The 18,560-nt window shown below is 41.9% G+C and overlaps 1 protein-coding gene across 1 annotated transcript in view; it reads right to left on the reverse strand.

The window, feature by feature from the left end:
* The window catches only part of Clstn2 (calsyntenin 2), a gene marked incomplete at its 5' end in the record, with an annotated part of 372,930 nt that overhangs the window by 173,997 nt on the left and 180,373 nt on the right, over positions 1–18,560 (reverse strand). The window contains one exon of the mRNA XM_013029893.1: positions 15,930–16,052. Coding sequence (XP_012885347.1) covers positions 15,930–16,052 — 123 coding nt within the window. The remainder of the gene's footprint in view (positions 1–15,929; positions 16,053–18,560) is intronic.

Below are 18,560 nucleotides of genomic sequence, written 5' to 3' on the forward strand. Positions count from 1 at the left end.
GTCCCCTCCCACCAATTAAGACCACCAAGAACTGTCTCTGGACCTTGATGAATATCTTCTGAAGGGCAAAAATCACTCCCAGTGGAGGACAAGTAATTTGAACAGTGAATGATGGCAATCTATGGGGATTCTGGCTGTGCCATTTACCTGGAGATGTAATTTCAGCAAGTCACTTAATCTTTCTTAGCTGTGTTGCCTTTATATTTAAGGCGCCTTCACAAGTTCAAAAGAATCTAAGTATGTGAGTAAGTCTGTTCCCCTCACCTCCCACCTCCGTATAGTGCCAGCTGGACAGAAGTCTGGGCCTAGCTATTCTTTTTAGTATTTAAAAAAAATCAGATGTAATAGCCTGATACCAAAGTCCAGTCTTCCTTATCCAGCAAGCTCCTTTTCTACTCTGCAATCTACTGCAAATGCCACTGAGCAATCACTTTGTAGTGGGGAGTGCTCTGTGGGCAATGGTGAGCTGGGATTGTGGCCTCTCACATTTAGAGAAGAATAGTAGTGCTTGCAAGCCAGTCAAGGTTGTATTTGCCCATGCAGGAAAACAAACTATGCGCTGCTATTTGTTTGTTTCTGTCGTGTTTTTAAGCTTCCTTATCTCCAGCTGCAAGGTTCTGGAAAGTAAAATTCAATTAGTATTTATCATCCTTTGCCTAGCTGAGTAAGTCAACTCCATTCACTGCTGAAATTCATAACTGAAAAAATAAGGAGCTGCCAAATACCTCTGAAGGTTTCAAGGTTTTGCAATGGAAAAGGTCTGGGTGTTAGGGAAGTCATTTAAAAACTAGTAACAACAAATGAACATGTGTTTGTGATCATACTATGTTATAGAGAGTTCAATTCTAGGGTTTTCTCACTGAGGCTTCCTCACACACAAGAATGGTTCAAGTGCATCCCTGCTCCACGTTTGACTAGCTGCAATTCCATAGGAGCAGAAGACCCAATAGGAGTCCAGAGAGATTTCTAGAACCTACCCCTGTCTTTCTTCTCTGGAAATGGTGAGTAGGGCCTGTTCTATCAAGTCCCTTTTAGCAACCTTGGATCAACAAGGTAAAAAGGTGTTGCCTTTGAGGCTGGTGTGCTTCAGCAGTGTGAGCAGAACGGGACAGACAGCCCTGTGGCAGATACATAGGAAATGGAGAACAGTGGCCAGGAGGGATGACCCAAGGAGACGGCCGAGGGGCAGGCTGCACTCTGCTGTAGCTGGTAGCTTGCCATACTGGCAACTTCAAGGGAGAGGCAGAAACAAGGGAAGGGCTCAGGAGTGGTCTTTGTGCAGTGGATTGAGATCTACAGCCTCTTCTGGGGGCCGGGAGATGGGTATTGGCTCTGTGCCCACTCTTCCCAAAAGTCTTTCTTATTCTTCCTATTGCTCTACTTATGACATTACTGCATAGAAAGTGTCTTGTCCATATTTCCACTTTAAAAATGTAGAATATTGCACTTTAATGAAGTTCACGGCTGTATTTGCCAACCCGGGCATTTCAAGAGATGCCATTTACCAAAGCCCTCAGCTGGAACTTAGATAAATAATAATAATTTTTTAAAAGTTTGTAAAGGGCTTAAAAGGCCCTCTTTTCAAACCTCTGAAAGGATGGCTCATAAAAAAAAGTAATTAGTTTATATAGACTGTCAAGGTTCATGAGGGACAGCTGGCCTTTGATGCCATGTCTGCGATTACAGGCAGCTACAAGATAATAAAATTGAGCCCTGAACTCAAGCCAAGGTATTCAGCGATCTCACCCCAAGCATTCTGCCAAATAGAACAAACCATAAATGCCTGCTTGTACTCCTGTCCTTTGTTGAGGAATCTCAAATAAGTCTAAGACATTTAGGTCTTGCAATTCACAAGCCACACACTCCTATTAAAGTAAAACCACTGACCTTACAAACTCATGTTCATTATTAATATTTGTGGTGGCCTCCGGTTCCTGGCCTATTCAATATGGCCACTCAAGTACAAACCACAGAATGGATTCTGGAGAAGGGATTTGAATGGGTATTAACTTGTTTAATCTTGGCCATTAAATGTTCAATTACTGGCAGTCGGAGCTGGTTTTCAATCATCATCGATTTCGTGGGGATGATCACCGGTTACAACATTTTAAGAGGATTTCCTCAGGGTTCTCAAATTCCTAGCTCAGTTTTCTCTGAGCTTTATCAGACCCTGTCTTTTGTCGTAGATGATGCCCCAGACCCCTCCCCTGAGGGCATGTCCGTACAGTGATGTTAATAAGTGATTTTTTTTTACTAGACCTTCTCCCCCCTGCCTCTTTGGTTTCCAGGTGCAGAGACAGATGAGGGTGGCTTAAGGAAATGACTTGACCTCCATGTTTTTAGGACTGAGGCAGGATAGACAAGGAGACATAAGGAGAGAGGTACAGGGGCCAGGAATTCAGAAGTGACATATGAATGAGAAGCTTGATTGATGGTGCAGAAGCTCTACTTTCCTCGAGTTTCCCACCCACTCCCTGCACTGCAATATATAATTACCAAACATCTCTCTCCCTCTGACCTTACCCACTCACTCAAATGATTATTACAGTGTGAGTACAGAACAAGTATATCTTAATGCAAGACACATATCCTGAGAGCAAAACATTTGTTAGAATGATTCTTCTGATCAAGAAAGTGCTTGTGAAGGAGAAATTATCTTCTGGCAAAAAATGTGGCTTTAAAGGAACAGCTGATGAGCCCCATGAAACACACATCTATGTCACAATGACACAAACGGAGTGAAATGACCAGAGCTGTGACCTCTGGCCCGCTGATAATGTCAACAAGAATGATCAAATGCACCAGGTATCCAGAACAAGGAAAGCCTTTACCTTCTACCCTCTTCTTCACATGACATTAGAGCAGTCTCTGAATCTCTTTTTCAGGGTTGTTGGCACCAACATGTGGGTGTGTTCTTTCCTTCTGTTTTACTGACAAACATTCCCAGCCTCTCCTTCAATGTGTCCTAAAATTCTTTTCTGTGACAATACCTTGAACCTAGTACCTAAGGGCCAGGAGGAGGCGTCCTCTCACTTGGAGATTCCTCTGACCTCCCTTCTCTCTCCTGAGCAAGTGCTCACAGCAGCCTCATTTGCAACCCAGTTGCTTTTCCCCCTCAGCATTCACAGGAAGCCAATCATCCTCTTTAATCTTGTCAATCCAGGTAGTAAATCATAGGTTACTATTATTTTGGCCACTAAGAATCAGGTGCCTACCCCAGGTCCAATCACAGTTGGGCAGAGAAGTTGGGTCATATGGCTTGGAATTTGGCCAACAGGAGCAGTAAATGATTTTTAAAATACCATCAACATATTTGTATCATATTTGTCGGTCAGTCACAGCATAGAGTCCTTCATATTCCGGTTTGGAGGTGCCTGTAATCTCTGTATTGTTTTTCTAATAGAACAAAAAATACTGTATTTTTCTGACTTATCGTACAAGAGACCTGACTTTGGTGTTCAAAGTTTTGCCCTACTGCCTTTCACAGAGGCTACAGAGATTCTGAGCTTGAGATGGAGAGAATGGAATCGAACAGCTTCCTTCAGAGACTAAGTCCCAGTGTCTGGACTGTGGGAGAATCATGGCAACTCAAGCTGCGTCTACCATACTTGAGGGAGAGCAGAGCCAAGTGATGGCAAGAGAGAGGACTGCCTCATGGGAATAATATAGAACAATGGATGAGGAGCCCCACTGAGGAGCAGAATCACCCTCAGAAGAAGACCACATTATTTTCCTAGCAGGATATCAGGATTGCAAGTGGCTGGCATACCTTCCCTTTTCCCACTGGAATTCGTATTTCTTGAGATGTTCCTCCCCATGGCAATAATGGGTGGGAAGCTAACACTTCATTTCACAACTCTCTGGTCTGGTCCTGGTAAGACTTATGAAGACCTTGGGCTTCAAGCTGTGACTGGTTACAACTGGGTGGGCATGAGCATGTTTTGCATGAGGAAGGGACAAGAATGATTGCTGCTTACAGGGAGGCTGTCATGAAGTATTATCTTGATGATTCTAATGCCATCCTCCACATCCCCCTCGCCGACCCAGTCCATACTCACTCTGGGAGTGGCCATAGAGCTTGCTTCAGACTAGCAAGCTAGAACGAACTTGTCAAAGCTGCTCAAAAAACAGATTGTATACATCCCTGAACTTTTTGCCTCTCCACAATCCTGACCGGAACATGTTCAGGTTAGCTTGCCAAAAGAATACCTGCAAGAGAACAGCGACAACCCAGCCAGGGATACCCCAAACCCACCTGTGCTGACATCCCATGCACTGACCACCCATTGAGGGTCCCTTGAGCCTGACTCAGGTAAGCAGAGCTGCCCAATCAATGTACAGGCTATGCAGAGAGACTGGATGGCTGAGGTCTAACCTGTTCCAAAAGCATAGGTATGCTCCAAAGTTTGGGTATGGCTGTTGCAGGGATAGGACTTAAGTGAGACATCCGGGTTAGACTTACTTCCTTACTACTGTGTTTCCAGGCAAACTTTATAATCTGGTTTAACCTCAGTCTCTCCTTCTATAAGATAGAGAAAATGATAGTGCCTATTTTCAGAGAGCTGTTGTGAACATTAAATGGCGTGGTGATTGTGTCTGGAAGGGAGTAACGCTAATGGTTATCTAATCTTCATTGCTGCCTTGTGTGAGTTGTTTTGGAGGCAAGGCTGCAGGACTGAGGAGAAGTGTTAGAGCTGAAATCCACCTATTTCAGCACTTTGCCAGATGGAGTGCTGTGGAGTAGAGCAGGGTCCATCTGTGAGAAGGAGCACCTGCGTCCACTGTGCAGTTGTGCCGGGCTGGCTGCAGTCTTGCTGTTATTTCTCACTTCATTGCTCATTTTCATCTTGTTTGAGTCTAGGGCTGTCATTAACTCAGGGTCCCAGAAAACTGGAAATCTCTACGTTCAAAGGCTTCTCCAAAGCGATTTTCCAGTGCCAGTGCTCAAGCCTTTTTTTTTACCCTGGGGCTTTCCATCTCTTCTGTTAGGGCTGACCAATTCGCTCTGGTCTACCAGGACCTTCCTAGATGTAGCACAGAATGTCATGTCATCTATCCCAGAGGAAAGCCATCTTTGTTCCCAGGCAAACCAGGAGAGTGCATCTTTTTCTTTAACTTTATTGATGGAGAAGAGCCCTGTGGATAGCCACTGGTAATCCTGTAAACACGATTTGGCCTGGAGCATTGTTTCCTTGTGAGCATTTCAGAACTCTGGTTAGGGTGACTGGGGAATCCGTATGGAAGTGCCTGCCAGTTCCTTCTCTCACAGCCTATCAGCAGTCAGGACCACGGAGCCCAGCCTGGCTGTGGGTGTTTGCCTGGGACTTTTGCCATCACCCCCTCCTGGTCTGATTCCCACCTGCTCTAGTTCCCCTTCCCCTGTTCTCTGGCTCTGAGCTCCTCCTCTAGGCAGCCCCTTGGGGAAAGCCCTGTCTGCTTTGCTCTTTACCCCTTTCAATCCTTGAGTCTACCTCTACTCACTACATAGATCTAACACGGCTATCAGCCACCCCTCTCCAGCCACATCCCCATGAAGGGGACTCCACAGAGGATAGGCATGTCATGGAGAATGGAATCTTCCAGGCCATTGACAACTCACCAAGGTAGAGTTGCCACATAGTAAAGACACATAAAATAATGCAAAACAAACAGTAACATACACACACACACACACACACACACACACACACACACGTGACAGAGGCTATGCAGACTGACAGCTTCAGGGACTCTGGGAGCAAATTACTGGTGGAAAAGGACAGAGGATAATTTCACAAGAGGGGAGATTTGGCAGGATTTGCTAGATGAAAGAAAGACTTAGGACAAAGACCCCAAACATACAAAGAATGTGGGCAGCTTCATATTGTCATATCTGCACCCTAGTGAGGCATGGAGAGCTTCACACCAGGAGAAATGTGCTTTGTTATTATTGTTTGCTTTCTCTTCTCAGCAAAGCAAGGGCTTCATAGTCTCCATTCTAGAGCTCAAGGATTCTAGACCACCCTGGTAGAGCTGAGGCCCCCGGAGCTGATGGCCACCAGCAGAGACAAAAACAGAGTAAGACTCGTGAAGATGAATGACTGGAATAAAAGTGGTGTCTCTTGTGGACAGGGTCTGAGCAGTCCTCCACATCCCTTCTCAATCACTGTCAAGGCTGAATGCTGCCAACCTGGCAGGAGAGGGAGAGAGGGAGAGAGGGAAAGCGAGCAGGAGCAGAGCCAAAGAAGTACTTTAATTTCACAGTGATGGATGCACCCTGGCTTGCTTCCCTAAGCAAGTCTCACAGAGCCATCCACCATCTATAGAACCAGCCCCACAGGTGTGGCCATGACAAAGACCCTGCTTCTCCTGGGAGACTCCAGCTGGACCTTCTATTCTCACCTTCTCACAGATCACCCTGACCAGGTCTTCTGGCTAAGTGTCTCTTATTATTAGCTGTCCTCTCGGCCTCAACTATTTTCAGCTTTAAAGCAGCTTCTGTTTCACTTTTAGAATGCTGAAGTCACTCACTGCTGCAATTGGCAACTCCAGGATGGGAGCCAGGTCTGATAGTGAGGGTCGCTTTGTCATGGAGAGGGAGTCTGAGGGTGTAGGGACTGAGCACACCCCTGCAGGCTCAGACAGGAGTGGGAATTGTCCTCTTCATCTAATCTGAATCCCATCAGCAATCACATGTCACACCAATAAAAACCATTTGTGGACATATTGTCAATCTATCACTGAAAATTTTTTTAAAGGCGGGCCTGTTTTTATTTACTATCTGAGAACTAAACTGCAAAGTAAAACCTGATTACTCTGCTTGTTTAATATAACTTGAGGGTAGGGATGTGAGCCTTGGAGTTGGGGGAGAACGGGGGGAAATGATGGAAGGGGTGGCAACAATTAAGATGCACTGTACTCATATCCTGACTTCTGGAACCTCTTTGTACAAGTACTTAATAACAACATTTTAAAAATTGGTCACATTATTGACCATAGAAGAATTGTGATTTTTTTAATGGAATACTATTGAAAATAACCTTAAGAATCTCCAAACAGGGGAATGGTGATGCATAGTTATTTTGGTATATTTTTAATAACTTTCTTACTTTAGAAAATGCGTATGGACACTGAAAAAGAAAAGACTCAGAACCATAAGTACTGTAAGTATCTATATAGATACTGTAAGTATCTATATGAATGGAAACAAGCTGATCGGAGATTTAGGAGAAATGGGTGGGTTTTAAAGGGAGTTTCACATGTACTCAGATGAACAGACATTAGCTCACATTGTTTTTCTGACATTTTCTAGTTCCCAGTATTGGGAGATCTGAATAAGTAGCCTTGATGGTGGATGTCAGACATGTCTGGAAACAATTCTCTACCAAGAAAGCTAAAGCTTTGCCTATGGCTGAGGCCAGTGACTGCTCAGAGAGGGAAGAAGACGCCCAGTGACACTGCTGGCTGTTGCTCTTGAAAGACCTCAAATAAACCAGCTTAGATACCAGGGGAAATCTTTATATCTACTATGAGGCTGGGAGAGTGGCTCTGCTGTTACCAGTTCTGGACTGAAGACAGACTGTTCCCCAGCTTGTGGTCCTGAGGGTACTAAGGGAGCTCACTCCTGGGATGGCTGTTCTATAGCATGTCACGCATGGTGCTCACTCAAAGACACCTGTCATCTGACCATAATCTTCCTGAGAACTTATTTACTTACATTTGTCTTTACAATGGAATTTTTTAAAAAAACTCAAATGAATTTAAGAAGAATAAAGTGCCTAAAATGAATACCCAGGAATATCGGCCTCCAATAGAAAGTGACCTAAATAAAAAAATACAACAGAGCATTAAGATTCAACTGAGGTACTGTACAGAGGAGGCTTTGTGATAAAGCTTTCTCCTCCCACTTTGTCAAAAAGAGAGGTTAGCAAATAGCTGAGAGGTAGAAAAGAACCTCCCAGACTGCACCTTTCTCCTTGACACGATCAGAACAATGGAAAGAGAAGTTAAAGATGGGAAACTGCATGAGTGGTGGCGATGCTATCTTTAGGTGTTATGTGTATGTCCTCTGGCCAATGGGAGGAAGCTGGACAACTGGCAGAGGAAAGAGAATGTAGCAAAACCTGGAGACAAAGGTCTCGACTGAGTGACCAGACCGGTTTACACCCACAAGGCGAACTTGAGGAGGTCACAAAATTTAATATCTTGTTTGCAAAACAGGATCAGAATAGCTGACTTTCCTTTCCCACAAGTTGAAGATTGAATGTCACTGTGTGTGTGTGTGTGTGTGTGTGTGTGTGTGTGTGTGTGTCTGTGTCTGTGTCTGTGTCTGTGTGTGTGTGTGTCTGTGTGTGTGTCTGTGTCTGTGTACAATAAAAGGGTGAATGGCTTGTAATAGTCTGAAAACATACCTTGAAAGAGAAAGATTCTTCCACAACAGTAAATTATGGATAGAATCTTATGGATATCTGTTTATAGAGATACACACAGTTTTCAAAGGACTTTCTCACCCTTTATTTAACCAACTGTCCCTCTCCACTGCCTAACCAAGTGATCAAGGCAGCAGGGCCTGATGATTCAAGTGACTACAACAAGCATTAGAACAAACTCCAGACTTTTGTTTTCTTTGTTTTTATCATCATCATCATCATCACATATTATAATCACACCATTATAATCAACTTAAAAGGAAGTAAACACTTGTGGCTCATGGATAATAACAAGAATTACAATTGCAATGATGATGCTCATTATTATCATGGCTTTGACTATCAAAACTATGATTTATTGGGCATCTTCTGGCTGCCAGAGAGGGTTTCAGGCACTCTGCATTAATATCTTATTTAATTCTTGTATTAGTCCCAGGAGTAAGCCTTCTGATTACTGTACCCCCAAATTCCTCCCTTAGAGGGGTTTAGTAACCTCTCTGAGACTGTACAGCTTGTAATAGCCTTAATGTAAAATCATGAATATATGGTAAGTTCAGCCAGGTACAGAAAGACAAATACTGTATGATCTCACTCATCTGGAAATATAAACAAGTTGATCTTAGAGAAATAGAGCACATAGCTGTGGTTGCAAGAGGCTGAGGTGAGGAGATAGTGACCAGATGACCCATAATTATAGGTAGACATGAAGAACAACATTCAAGCTGACTTTAGTTAATGATGCGATGTTATATTCCTAAGAGCCAGCAGGCAGTAGCTCATGCCTATAATCGTAGCTACTCAGGGGGCTGAGATCTGAGGATTATGGTTCAAAGCCAGCATGGGCAGAAAAGTCTGTGAGACTCTTATCTCCAATGAACCACTGGAAAACCAGAAATAGAGCTATGGCTCAAAGTGATAGAGTACAGCCTTGAGCACAAAAGCTCAGAACAGTGCCTGAGTCCTGAGTTCAAGCCCCATGGCTGAAAAAAACAAGAAGAAAACCCCTTGACAAAATATAAGGAGAGTAAATAGTATGTCCTCAACAAAATATGTAAAATCAATGCATTTGCTAATTAGCTATATTTAACCATTCCACATTAATTATCTATAGACTTCAAATATCATCACAAGACAATGTTTAGCAACTGCAACTGACAATTTTAAATGTTAATTTAAAAAATGTTGGTTGGGCATCAGTGGCTCATGTCTGTCATCCTAGCTACTCAGGAGGCTCAGGATCACAGTTCAAAGCCAGCCATGGCAGATAAGTCCATGAGACTCTTATCTCCAATATATGAAAGATATGGAAGTATAGCTTTAAGAGGTAGAGCTCTAGCCTTGAGTGAAAAAGCTAAGGCCCTGAGTTCGAGCCCCAGTACTGGCACCTCCCCCAAAAAGTTGAAAATTAAAATTTTTAAAAACCTGTGACTATTCACAGCTTCTGCTTTCCTTCCCAACATGCGACACTATGCTGGGTTATGGAGGCAGGCCCACAGGCAGATGCTTAGCAGAACAGGAAGACAACCAGAGTAAACCAAGCAGGAAAGAGCAGCTCTGCTGCAAACCAACACTGTAACCAACCTAATCAAACCAGGACAAATCATGTCCCAGACAATTTTCAGGGCAACCTTTAGAGTCTCACCCAGCCTAAGAAGCCAGCCAATTATGCCCGATCATTCTCTGCTGCTTTGTCCTTACAAAAGACAAGTCCAGACTGGCCCAATGTAGACAAATGAGCACTTCTATTATCCGTGAAAGGTAATCTAATTCCCTTCAAATTTAAAAGTCTCCACAGTGTCCTAACAGGCCTCAGTGGGGCATATGTAGAAATTAATAAGTTCATGGTGTGCCCAGCTTCCTTTCATTATCATTTTTTTCCCCATGAGGTGGAGAGGATTTCATTATTACTCAAGGAATTGTCTGTATCAGATTCACTAAGAAGGTCAAGTCTACAGGGCTCAGATTCTGGGCTTGAGACTGAAGTTTTACTGTGATTTGGCTGCTCAGGTGAAACAGAGACCCCAAAGCAATGTGAGAGAGATCTATAGAAGGAAAGAAGTTCAGTGGCTATCCTCACCCATCTCAGTGCCAGTTGCTCATTCTCAGCATCCTGGAAAGTTCTATTGTTTTATAGAGATGATGGCAGTAAAGTGACTCTAACTAGCCATGCCACCATACTGTCACTAAGTTACTACTTGTGAGTCAGATGGGGACTCACTCTAACATGTGAATAGAACTGCAAACTCATACAGCTTTTCTGGAAAGTGGTTTACTCCATTTCAGGAACATGAGACTGTCTGACCAATTAGCTCCAGTTATAAACACACATCCAAAGAAATAGAATCTGAAATATAGACCTGAGCTCACCATTAAAAAAGAGTTAGAAACAGGTAAATTGTGTCTTGGTAAAGGAGAATGGTAAATTACAGAATGTTCATGAAGTAGAAAAACATTTAGCCACATATCCATTTTTAGGAGAAAAATTAGTAAAATTATATAGTCATTATTTCAATATTAATTTCTTATTTATAGTATTATTCATAGAATTTAATCAGATTATATTAAGCCAATCCAACACTGTGACAGGCATCTGGTAACAGAAATTTATATTGAATAGGAGGTATGATTTCAATTTTGGGAAAAAGGTAAGAGTAGAAAAATGACAAAATATTATAGAAAAGTAGGAAAATGAAGGAAATCTAGTTAATTGTTATGACTGGCAAGAAAATATATACTCTGTGCTTCTTTCTGAGCTTTACTATGTTTTATATAATCAATGGTCATAATTTTTATTTTTCCTTCCCTCCCTCCCTCCCTCCCTCCCTCCCACCTCCTCTTCTTCCAACTTCTGTGTGACTATACTGGGGCTTGAACTCAGGGCCTCATGCTCTTGCTTAGGCTTTCCTGTTCAAGGCTGGCATCTTTATCATTTGAGCAACATCCTCAATACTGGCCTTTTGCTAGTTAACTGGAGATAAATGTCTCTCAGTTTTGTCAGTCCAAGCTGGCTTCCAACTGTGATCCTCAGATCTCGGCCTCCTGAGTAGCTAGGGATTACAGGCATGAGTCTTTGGTTCCCCAGCTAATGGTTTTTACTTAGATAAAAATTAGTTGAGATTGCATGGTTCTAAATGATATTTTAGCAGAATCTATGTATAAGATATTTTTCCTTTAAAAAACACTGTAAAAGGATAGGGAAGAGAAGAGTAATAAGACCCAGCAAAAATGGTAGAGACAGAATAATTTTCCACAGTGCTTGTAGCTCACTTCATGGCCTAAATTGGAAATAAAGACTCAGGGAAAGGGCTGGGAAAGTGACCCATGATGCACAAGCAGTTGATAAGGGAAGACTAAAAGCTTCAGTTGACTTAGAGAAGTGATAGAGCTGGTAGATATGAATTTTTCAATTTTATGAGAATGATAGGGATCTGAAATAAATCTTCAGTATTTTCTTTTTAAGATAAATGTTTTAAAATAAACGCCCACGGCATGGATGGATGGCTAGTGCCTGTGTCCTGTCTGAGAGCGGATCATAAATAACACTGAGAAAAATATCTTTGGCCATTCTAAAAAAAAGCTCTTTTTAAAAACTCTTACGAGCTCGGCAGATTATATTTTGATGCATTAAGCTAGATTTTTTTTAAGGCAGCTGCAAATAACAGGTGGAGCATAGAAATTGTCTTTAGTTAGAAATAACTACTTAGGACTTGGCATGAAAGCAAATCTTAGTTTCAAAACCTGTCTGAACAACTGTGGACATATCTATGGGTTAGAACACAAATTCAAATTTAAAAAGCACTTGATGGGTTCATGACCTAGGAAAGACTTTAGTGAAATCTCAGTGTGAAAATTCAAAATTGTTTCTCAGCCCTACCATGTAAATCAGGTAATCTTTCATAAATACAAACTGTCAAATAATCAGATTTGTTTGAAATATATATATATATACACACACACACACACACACACACACACACACACATATATATATATATATATATATATATATATATATAAATTTTTTCTCTGCAGGTCCGTATATTCCAGAGCTTGTAGCTAGCTTTACTGTAGGCATTGGTTTTCCTGCTCACTAATGGAGGAGAACAGAAGCTGCATCAGGGCTAGACATGATGAATAGTCAGGCATATTCTTTATCTCATAAAGTGATTGCCTCACTACCCTGAGATGCCTTAATGGTACTTGTTTACTTCCCATTCCTGCATCATTAAATGTCTCTGTGATGTCTGAGAGTGAGGTCAAGTATCTGATGGCAAGTTGAATGAGAGGTTGTGCTTGCAAGAAAGGCTTCTGAACCCAGCTGTGAGAGCAAGGACTGAGAGAGGCAGGAGCACACACTTGATCTAAAGAGGGAAACCAACCCAGCACCACCACGGCCCTCTGATTGTTGAGAAAAGTGCAAAAAACATACATTGGAAAAGATGATAGCCTCACTAACTAATGGTGATGTGAACAATGGTGATGTACAAGACTGAAGTGAGATCTCTTATCTCTCATTCTGCATAGAAATCAAATAAAAATGATCAAACACCTTCATGTAAGACACGAAAGTCTGAAACTTCTACAGGAAAACAGAAGGAATAAACTCCAGGATACAGACACAAGAAACAACTTTCTGAATAAGTCTTCAATAGCTTAGGAAATAACAACAGGAGTTGACAAATGGGATTGCATCGAATATAAGCCTGAAAAGCTCTGCACAGCAAAGGAAACAACTCTCAGCATGAAAAGACAGCCCCACTCCAGACAGGGAGAAAATCTTTGCCAGCTATTCTTCTGAATGGGATTAATATCCATAATCTATAAAGAATTCAAAATAAATTAAGAACAAAAAAATCCAATCAAAAGGGCAAATCCTGTAAACTGTGTTCGTTCAGATGAACAAGTACAGATGGTCCACAAATATATTAAAAATGTTCACTCCATTAAGGAAATGCAAAGCAAAACACCTGGATTCTATCTAACTTAAGTCAGAGTAGTTATCATCAAACAAATTCCAGAGATAAAGGAGGTTGGGTGGGGTTTATGTGGTATATATGGAATGTAAATCAATGCAGCCAGTGGAAATCAGTATGGAAATTCTTCAAACAACTAAAAATAGTAGTCTCATTTAGATCCTTGCTATACCATTCCTGGGCACATACTTGAAGAACCCAGAGTCCACACACAATAGAGATATCTGGACACTCACATTTATTGTACCATTATTCACAATAGCTAAGTTATGAACTCAACCTAGGTGCCCCTCAATAAAAGAAGAAAATGTGGTATATACACAATGGTGTATTATTCAGCCATAAAGAAGAATGAAATTATGTCATTTGCAGAAAAAATGGAAAGCATCATGGTTAAGACAAATAAACCAGATTCTGCAGATTCTAATATCCAAGTATTACATGTTTTCTCTCTTATGTAGAATCTAGATTTTTTTTAAAGTAAAATAAGTAAAAGGAGGACTTTTGGGGAGGAAGGTAGCACCACTAGGAGGGCAGAGAAGGGGACAAGAGAGGAGGATGGTGAGGCAAATCTGATTGGAATACACTGTATACACCCACTAAACTGTTAGGATGAAATTCATTATTCTGTACAATCAACAAAATTTCACAAGAGGGAAGCCCAGCCAGGTGTGGCTGGCATAAGCCATGTCTATAAAGATATGCTGAGGCAGGAAGAGCACAGAAGGCCAGTCATGGCTACATAGACAGACTGTCTCAAAAAAAAAAAAGTGAGTACCTCCATGACTCACCTCTTTATTGAGATCTGACTCATCAAAGCCGATCAGTATCCCAGGTCTTATTTCGAATTGCTAACTTTCTAAATATCAAGTCTACTTAAAAAAAAAAAACAGAAAAAAAAACAGTACACAGTGCCTGCCAATGTAAGCATTTCCATGGCCCAAACATCATATTTGCTTAAAAACTCTGGTTTCTGGAGCTGGGAAGGTGGCTCAGTGGTAGAGTGCCTGCCTCGTACGCATGAGGCCCTGGGTTCCAATCCTCAGCACCACAAAAGCAGAAAAAGCCAGAAATGGTGCTATGGCTCAAGTGGTAGAAAGCTAGCCTTGAGCTGAAGAGCTCAGAGACAGCGCCCAGGCCCAGAGTTCAGGCCCAATGACTGACAAAAAAAAAAACAAAAAACAACTCTGGTTTCTGGTTTCTACACATTCCTAAGAATTGCCAGTTCATCCCAACACTGTACTAGCTTTTTCCCAGACTGGCTAAGAAGGTTTGGGGAAGGTACATCATGTCATGGGGGATATATGGCCTAGGATTTCCCCTCCTAAAGTGAGGGTTAGTTGAACTGGGACTTTGGGGGATGTTTGGAAGTTGTATGGAAATACCCCAACTCTAAGCACCATGCAAGCCACAGCGAGATCCCCTTGGTGGTTACCATTCTCCATGAAGTAAAGATAAAACCTTCTTCTGGGAGTGGAGAGCATCTCCCCCACGTTCTGCAAGACTGCTGTTGGATTCATCTTCACCTAGTGCTGGCTTTAACAACCCGCCCCCATCACTCCTGACTTTATAATGTTCCATAATGGATAAAGGGCCCTCACGGTGCTTATCGCTTTATACGTGCAAAAGAACCAATTTTTCCTTGCCCAACTAGCAGACAAACTGTCAGAAAAAATAGACTTCGCCATGGCGAAAACGTCTGCCTGGCACCCATCTATCATAAAGCAATCTTCTAGAAGTCTTGAAAACCTTCATTAAATTTCCTGTCTTTCTCCTGACAGTTATAAAATGGTAACGACATTACTCACGATGCAGGCATCTTCAGAAATTCTTGGTCCAATCCCTTGTGCCTCTGACAGTGCCTGTCACCTTGTCCCTGCTCAAATCCACGGAAACGTGGGACATGGTAGTATCCCTATATAGCCTTGCAGGGCCTAGCCCTCACAGAAGGTCAGTCATCTGGATAACAGTGAGAAACCTCTCTCTCCAACAGAAATGGAAGGCAAAGGTACTTTTCCTTTGAATTTCCCTGCTCAAAGACACACACACATTTAAGCTGAAAGACAGGACCTTGTCCTACTGTTGCCATCTACTTCTTGATTCCTTCTTCTTTCCCCTTTCTCTTCCCAATATACTAAGCCACAAGTATCTACATATCCATAATATGTGGGTATCAGGGATGGTGGAGATGGTGGGGGGGTGGCGAGAATGACCATACGTTTATCACCTCAGTGGATTCTCGCTCTAAGGATAAAAAAAAAATCCCCCTACTGACTTCACTAATTGAATTTCTTCAAATTGTGAAGGGTCACTTAGCAATTCACCACCTCTCAGCAGAAGAAGAAATAAAGAAAACCACCATATGCAGATGCAGAATAGACCCCTGAAGTCACAGGTATTCAGCGTTACCACCACTGGTTGCTCCAGACACACATGGGGTGACGATGGCCCATTTTCAAAGCCCTACCTGCGCTGTGTAGATGGAGGTTTCACGTGAAGCGTGACTTCAGAATGAGTGGAATCCATTCACGCTAAGTCATCATCTTACCTGCGAAAGGAACTGGTGCATCTTTATCCAGGGCTACTAGGGGTGGATCCAGAATGACTGTGTCGTTGTTCTCAGTTATAACTCCATGGTATGATGTCTCAATCCATGGCTTGTGTTTGTTGACTAGAAAGAACAGAAAACAGAAGGTCATCGTATGAATGCATAGTGTTAGCATCGTATAATTTTGCCCAATCACAGGCTCTCACCACCCTAAGGAAGAACACACAGCAGGCTAGCCCATTTTATATCTAGACAGGGGTTCAGCAACTCACCCTAATAATTCACACACAAGGTAAAAGGCAGCATCAATACCTAACACAGGGCTGGGAAGGTGGGTCAGTAGTAGAGTGCTTGCCTTGCATGCATGAGGCCCTGGGTTCGATTCCTCAGCACCACCTAAGCAGAAAAAACTGCAAGTGGTGCTGTGGCTCAAGTGGTAGAGTGCTAGCCTTAAGCTGAAGAGCTGAGGGACAGCACCCAGGCCCAGAGTTCAGGCCCACAACCAGACCCCCCCCCAAAAAAAAACAAACCCACAATTCTGTCTATAAAATACGAATCCTCTACTTCACCAAAATTCCATTATTGCTACTTCAGAATGCCCAGTGTAGGGAAATAGTAATATTTTAAAACTTAAAATTTCAAACATTAGTATCTATTAACAGCTATTTCACAATCCATTATTGATCAATAAATTCGCAGATTATGTGTATATGTAGTGGGATTTCTGATTTCAGTATAACTGGATCCATATTTAAGAGTTACTAGTACATTTTGCTTATGTGTGTATGTGTATGTGTGTGTGTACAACAAATTTTGCCCATAGGCATTGATTGCCCAGAGGTATTAATGGTGGTTAGAGAATTAAATTAACTCTATACTAGCATGAAGAGTGATCTTTCAGGACTCTAGGCATTCACACACAGTGAGACCAAAGGATGATACTCCTAGGGGAGGAGCACAAAGGTGCGATACCTATGTACCTGTGATCATATAAAATAATGTTTATCAGTATGAATCTAGGAAATAGAAACAAGAGGTTTTTTTCTTTGTCATTTTTGTTTGATTTCTGTTTGCCTAGTTTATCTGTCTTTGGGAGGGCAAGGAGGTACAAAATAGAGGGGACAAAGGATAGACAAATGCAGCAGTGGTACTCACAAGCCATTATTTGGAAAACCAACTATATACAACTTGTGAGTGGGAACAGGAGGGGAAAATTGGGTGACATTGTCCAAAAAACTGAAAACATACTCATGACCTAACTTATGGAACTGTAACCCCTATGTACATCACTTTTATAAAACATTAAAAAAGAGTAAACTTTCTAAAGTATTAACCTGGTTACTCAACTATGAGTTTCTTGGATTCTTTTAAAACCTCACATACTTTCACAGAAGTCTGAGTGCAAAGTAAAAGCTTTAAAAATGAAATAACAAGGATGTAGCTCAATGATGAAGCACTTGCCAAGCATGTGTGAGGTCCTGGGTTTGATCTCCAGTCTCACAATAAAACAAACAAATCCTAAAATAAGCTTAGCATGAGTCCTGGAAACTCAAAGTTGTTCTGATGCCAGCTCCCTCACAAGCTGCTTTCACAGTTTCAGAGATGCGGTCACATACCTAATGCCATTCACAGCAACTTGTGAGGTAGGTGTGATCATCATAAAGACAATGAAGAAAGAGCTTCCCCAAGGTGTGAGTTCCCAAAGACAACCACACGGTAATTAATAAGTGAAGAAACCAAAAGCTAATGTTTTGACTGGTTAAGTTAGGATATCCAAAAAGCATGCACAAATATACTCATATATGTATATGCATTATGATATATAACATGCATTATACTGCATATAGCATACTGCAATAGCAAAGCAACAGCTTACAGAATTGAGAGTATTATGGTACCAGGTACTATAATACTATGTTAGGACACTGATGAAGATCAGAAGTTTAGAGACTAGAATTAAGGGTAGCAGAGCCATCACCCTTCTGATCTATATGTATGTATTATAAATCACATTGTTATTTAATAGGTAATATAATTTACATGTGTGTATATATAGATATAGATATAGTTTTCAGCAGGCATGGCAAAGCAACAGATAATAGAATTAAGAGTAACTGTTGCAGAGGTTCCTGTAAAAGGTCATTTAAGAATAGAACCAATGACAGCCTCTCCCTGGACTGTCATTTTTGTCCTTTTTACCCCCACTGAGAGGTAGTCTAGTTAGGGCAGGACACATAGGTCTAGCCGGTCTCAGGTCTTGACCCCCAAGATCCAGTTCTGCTGACAGACTCACACCCAGTTCTGCCCACCAAAGGTGAGCCTGGGGAGGAGGTTCATCTCTTCTCCCACTTTGGCATTCAGACCAGTGCTTCATTATAGACCCTGGAAGAATTACAGCCACCCTGGGCTGTCCCCACACTCCTTTGCTCTTTTATTAGCCATCAACACAAATGCAATGTAAATAATTTGCAGCTGTTGGGAGAAACAATTAATCTTTTTTTCCCTTTAATTAAGCCTAGGGGCCTATTCATTAGAAATGTGTACAGAGCATTCAGCCAGGAGCTTGCCTGGAGTTTCAGATTCATTGTGCTACATGGCTTCGTGGTAGGCCATGGATCTAGAGCCACCAGG

Source organism: Dipodomys ordii, unplaced genomic scaffold, assembly GCF_000151885.1.
Source record: "Dipodomys ordii isolate 6190 unplaced genomic scaffold, Dord_2.0 Scaffold124, whole genome shotgun sequence".
In the NCBI taxonomy this organism is placed as follows: Eukaryota; Metazoa; Chordata; class Mammalia; order Rodentia; family Heteromyidae; genus Dipodomys; species Dipodomys ordii.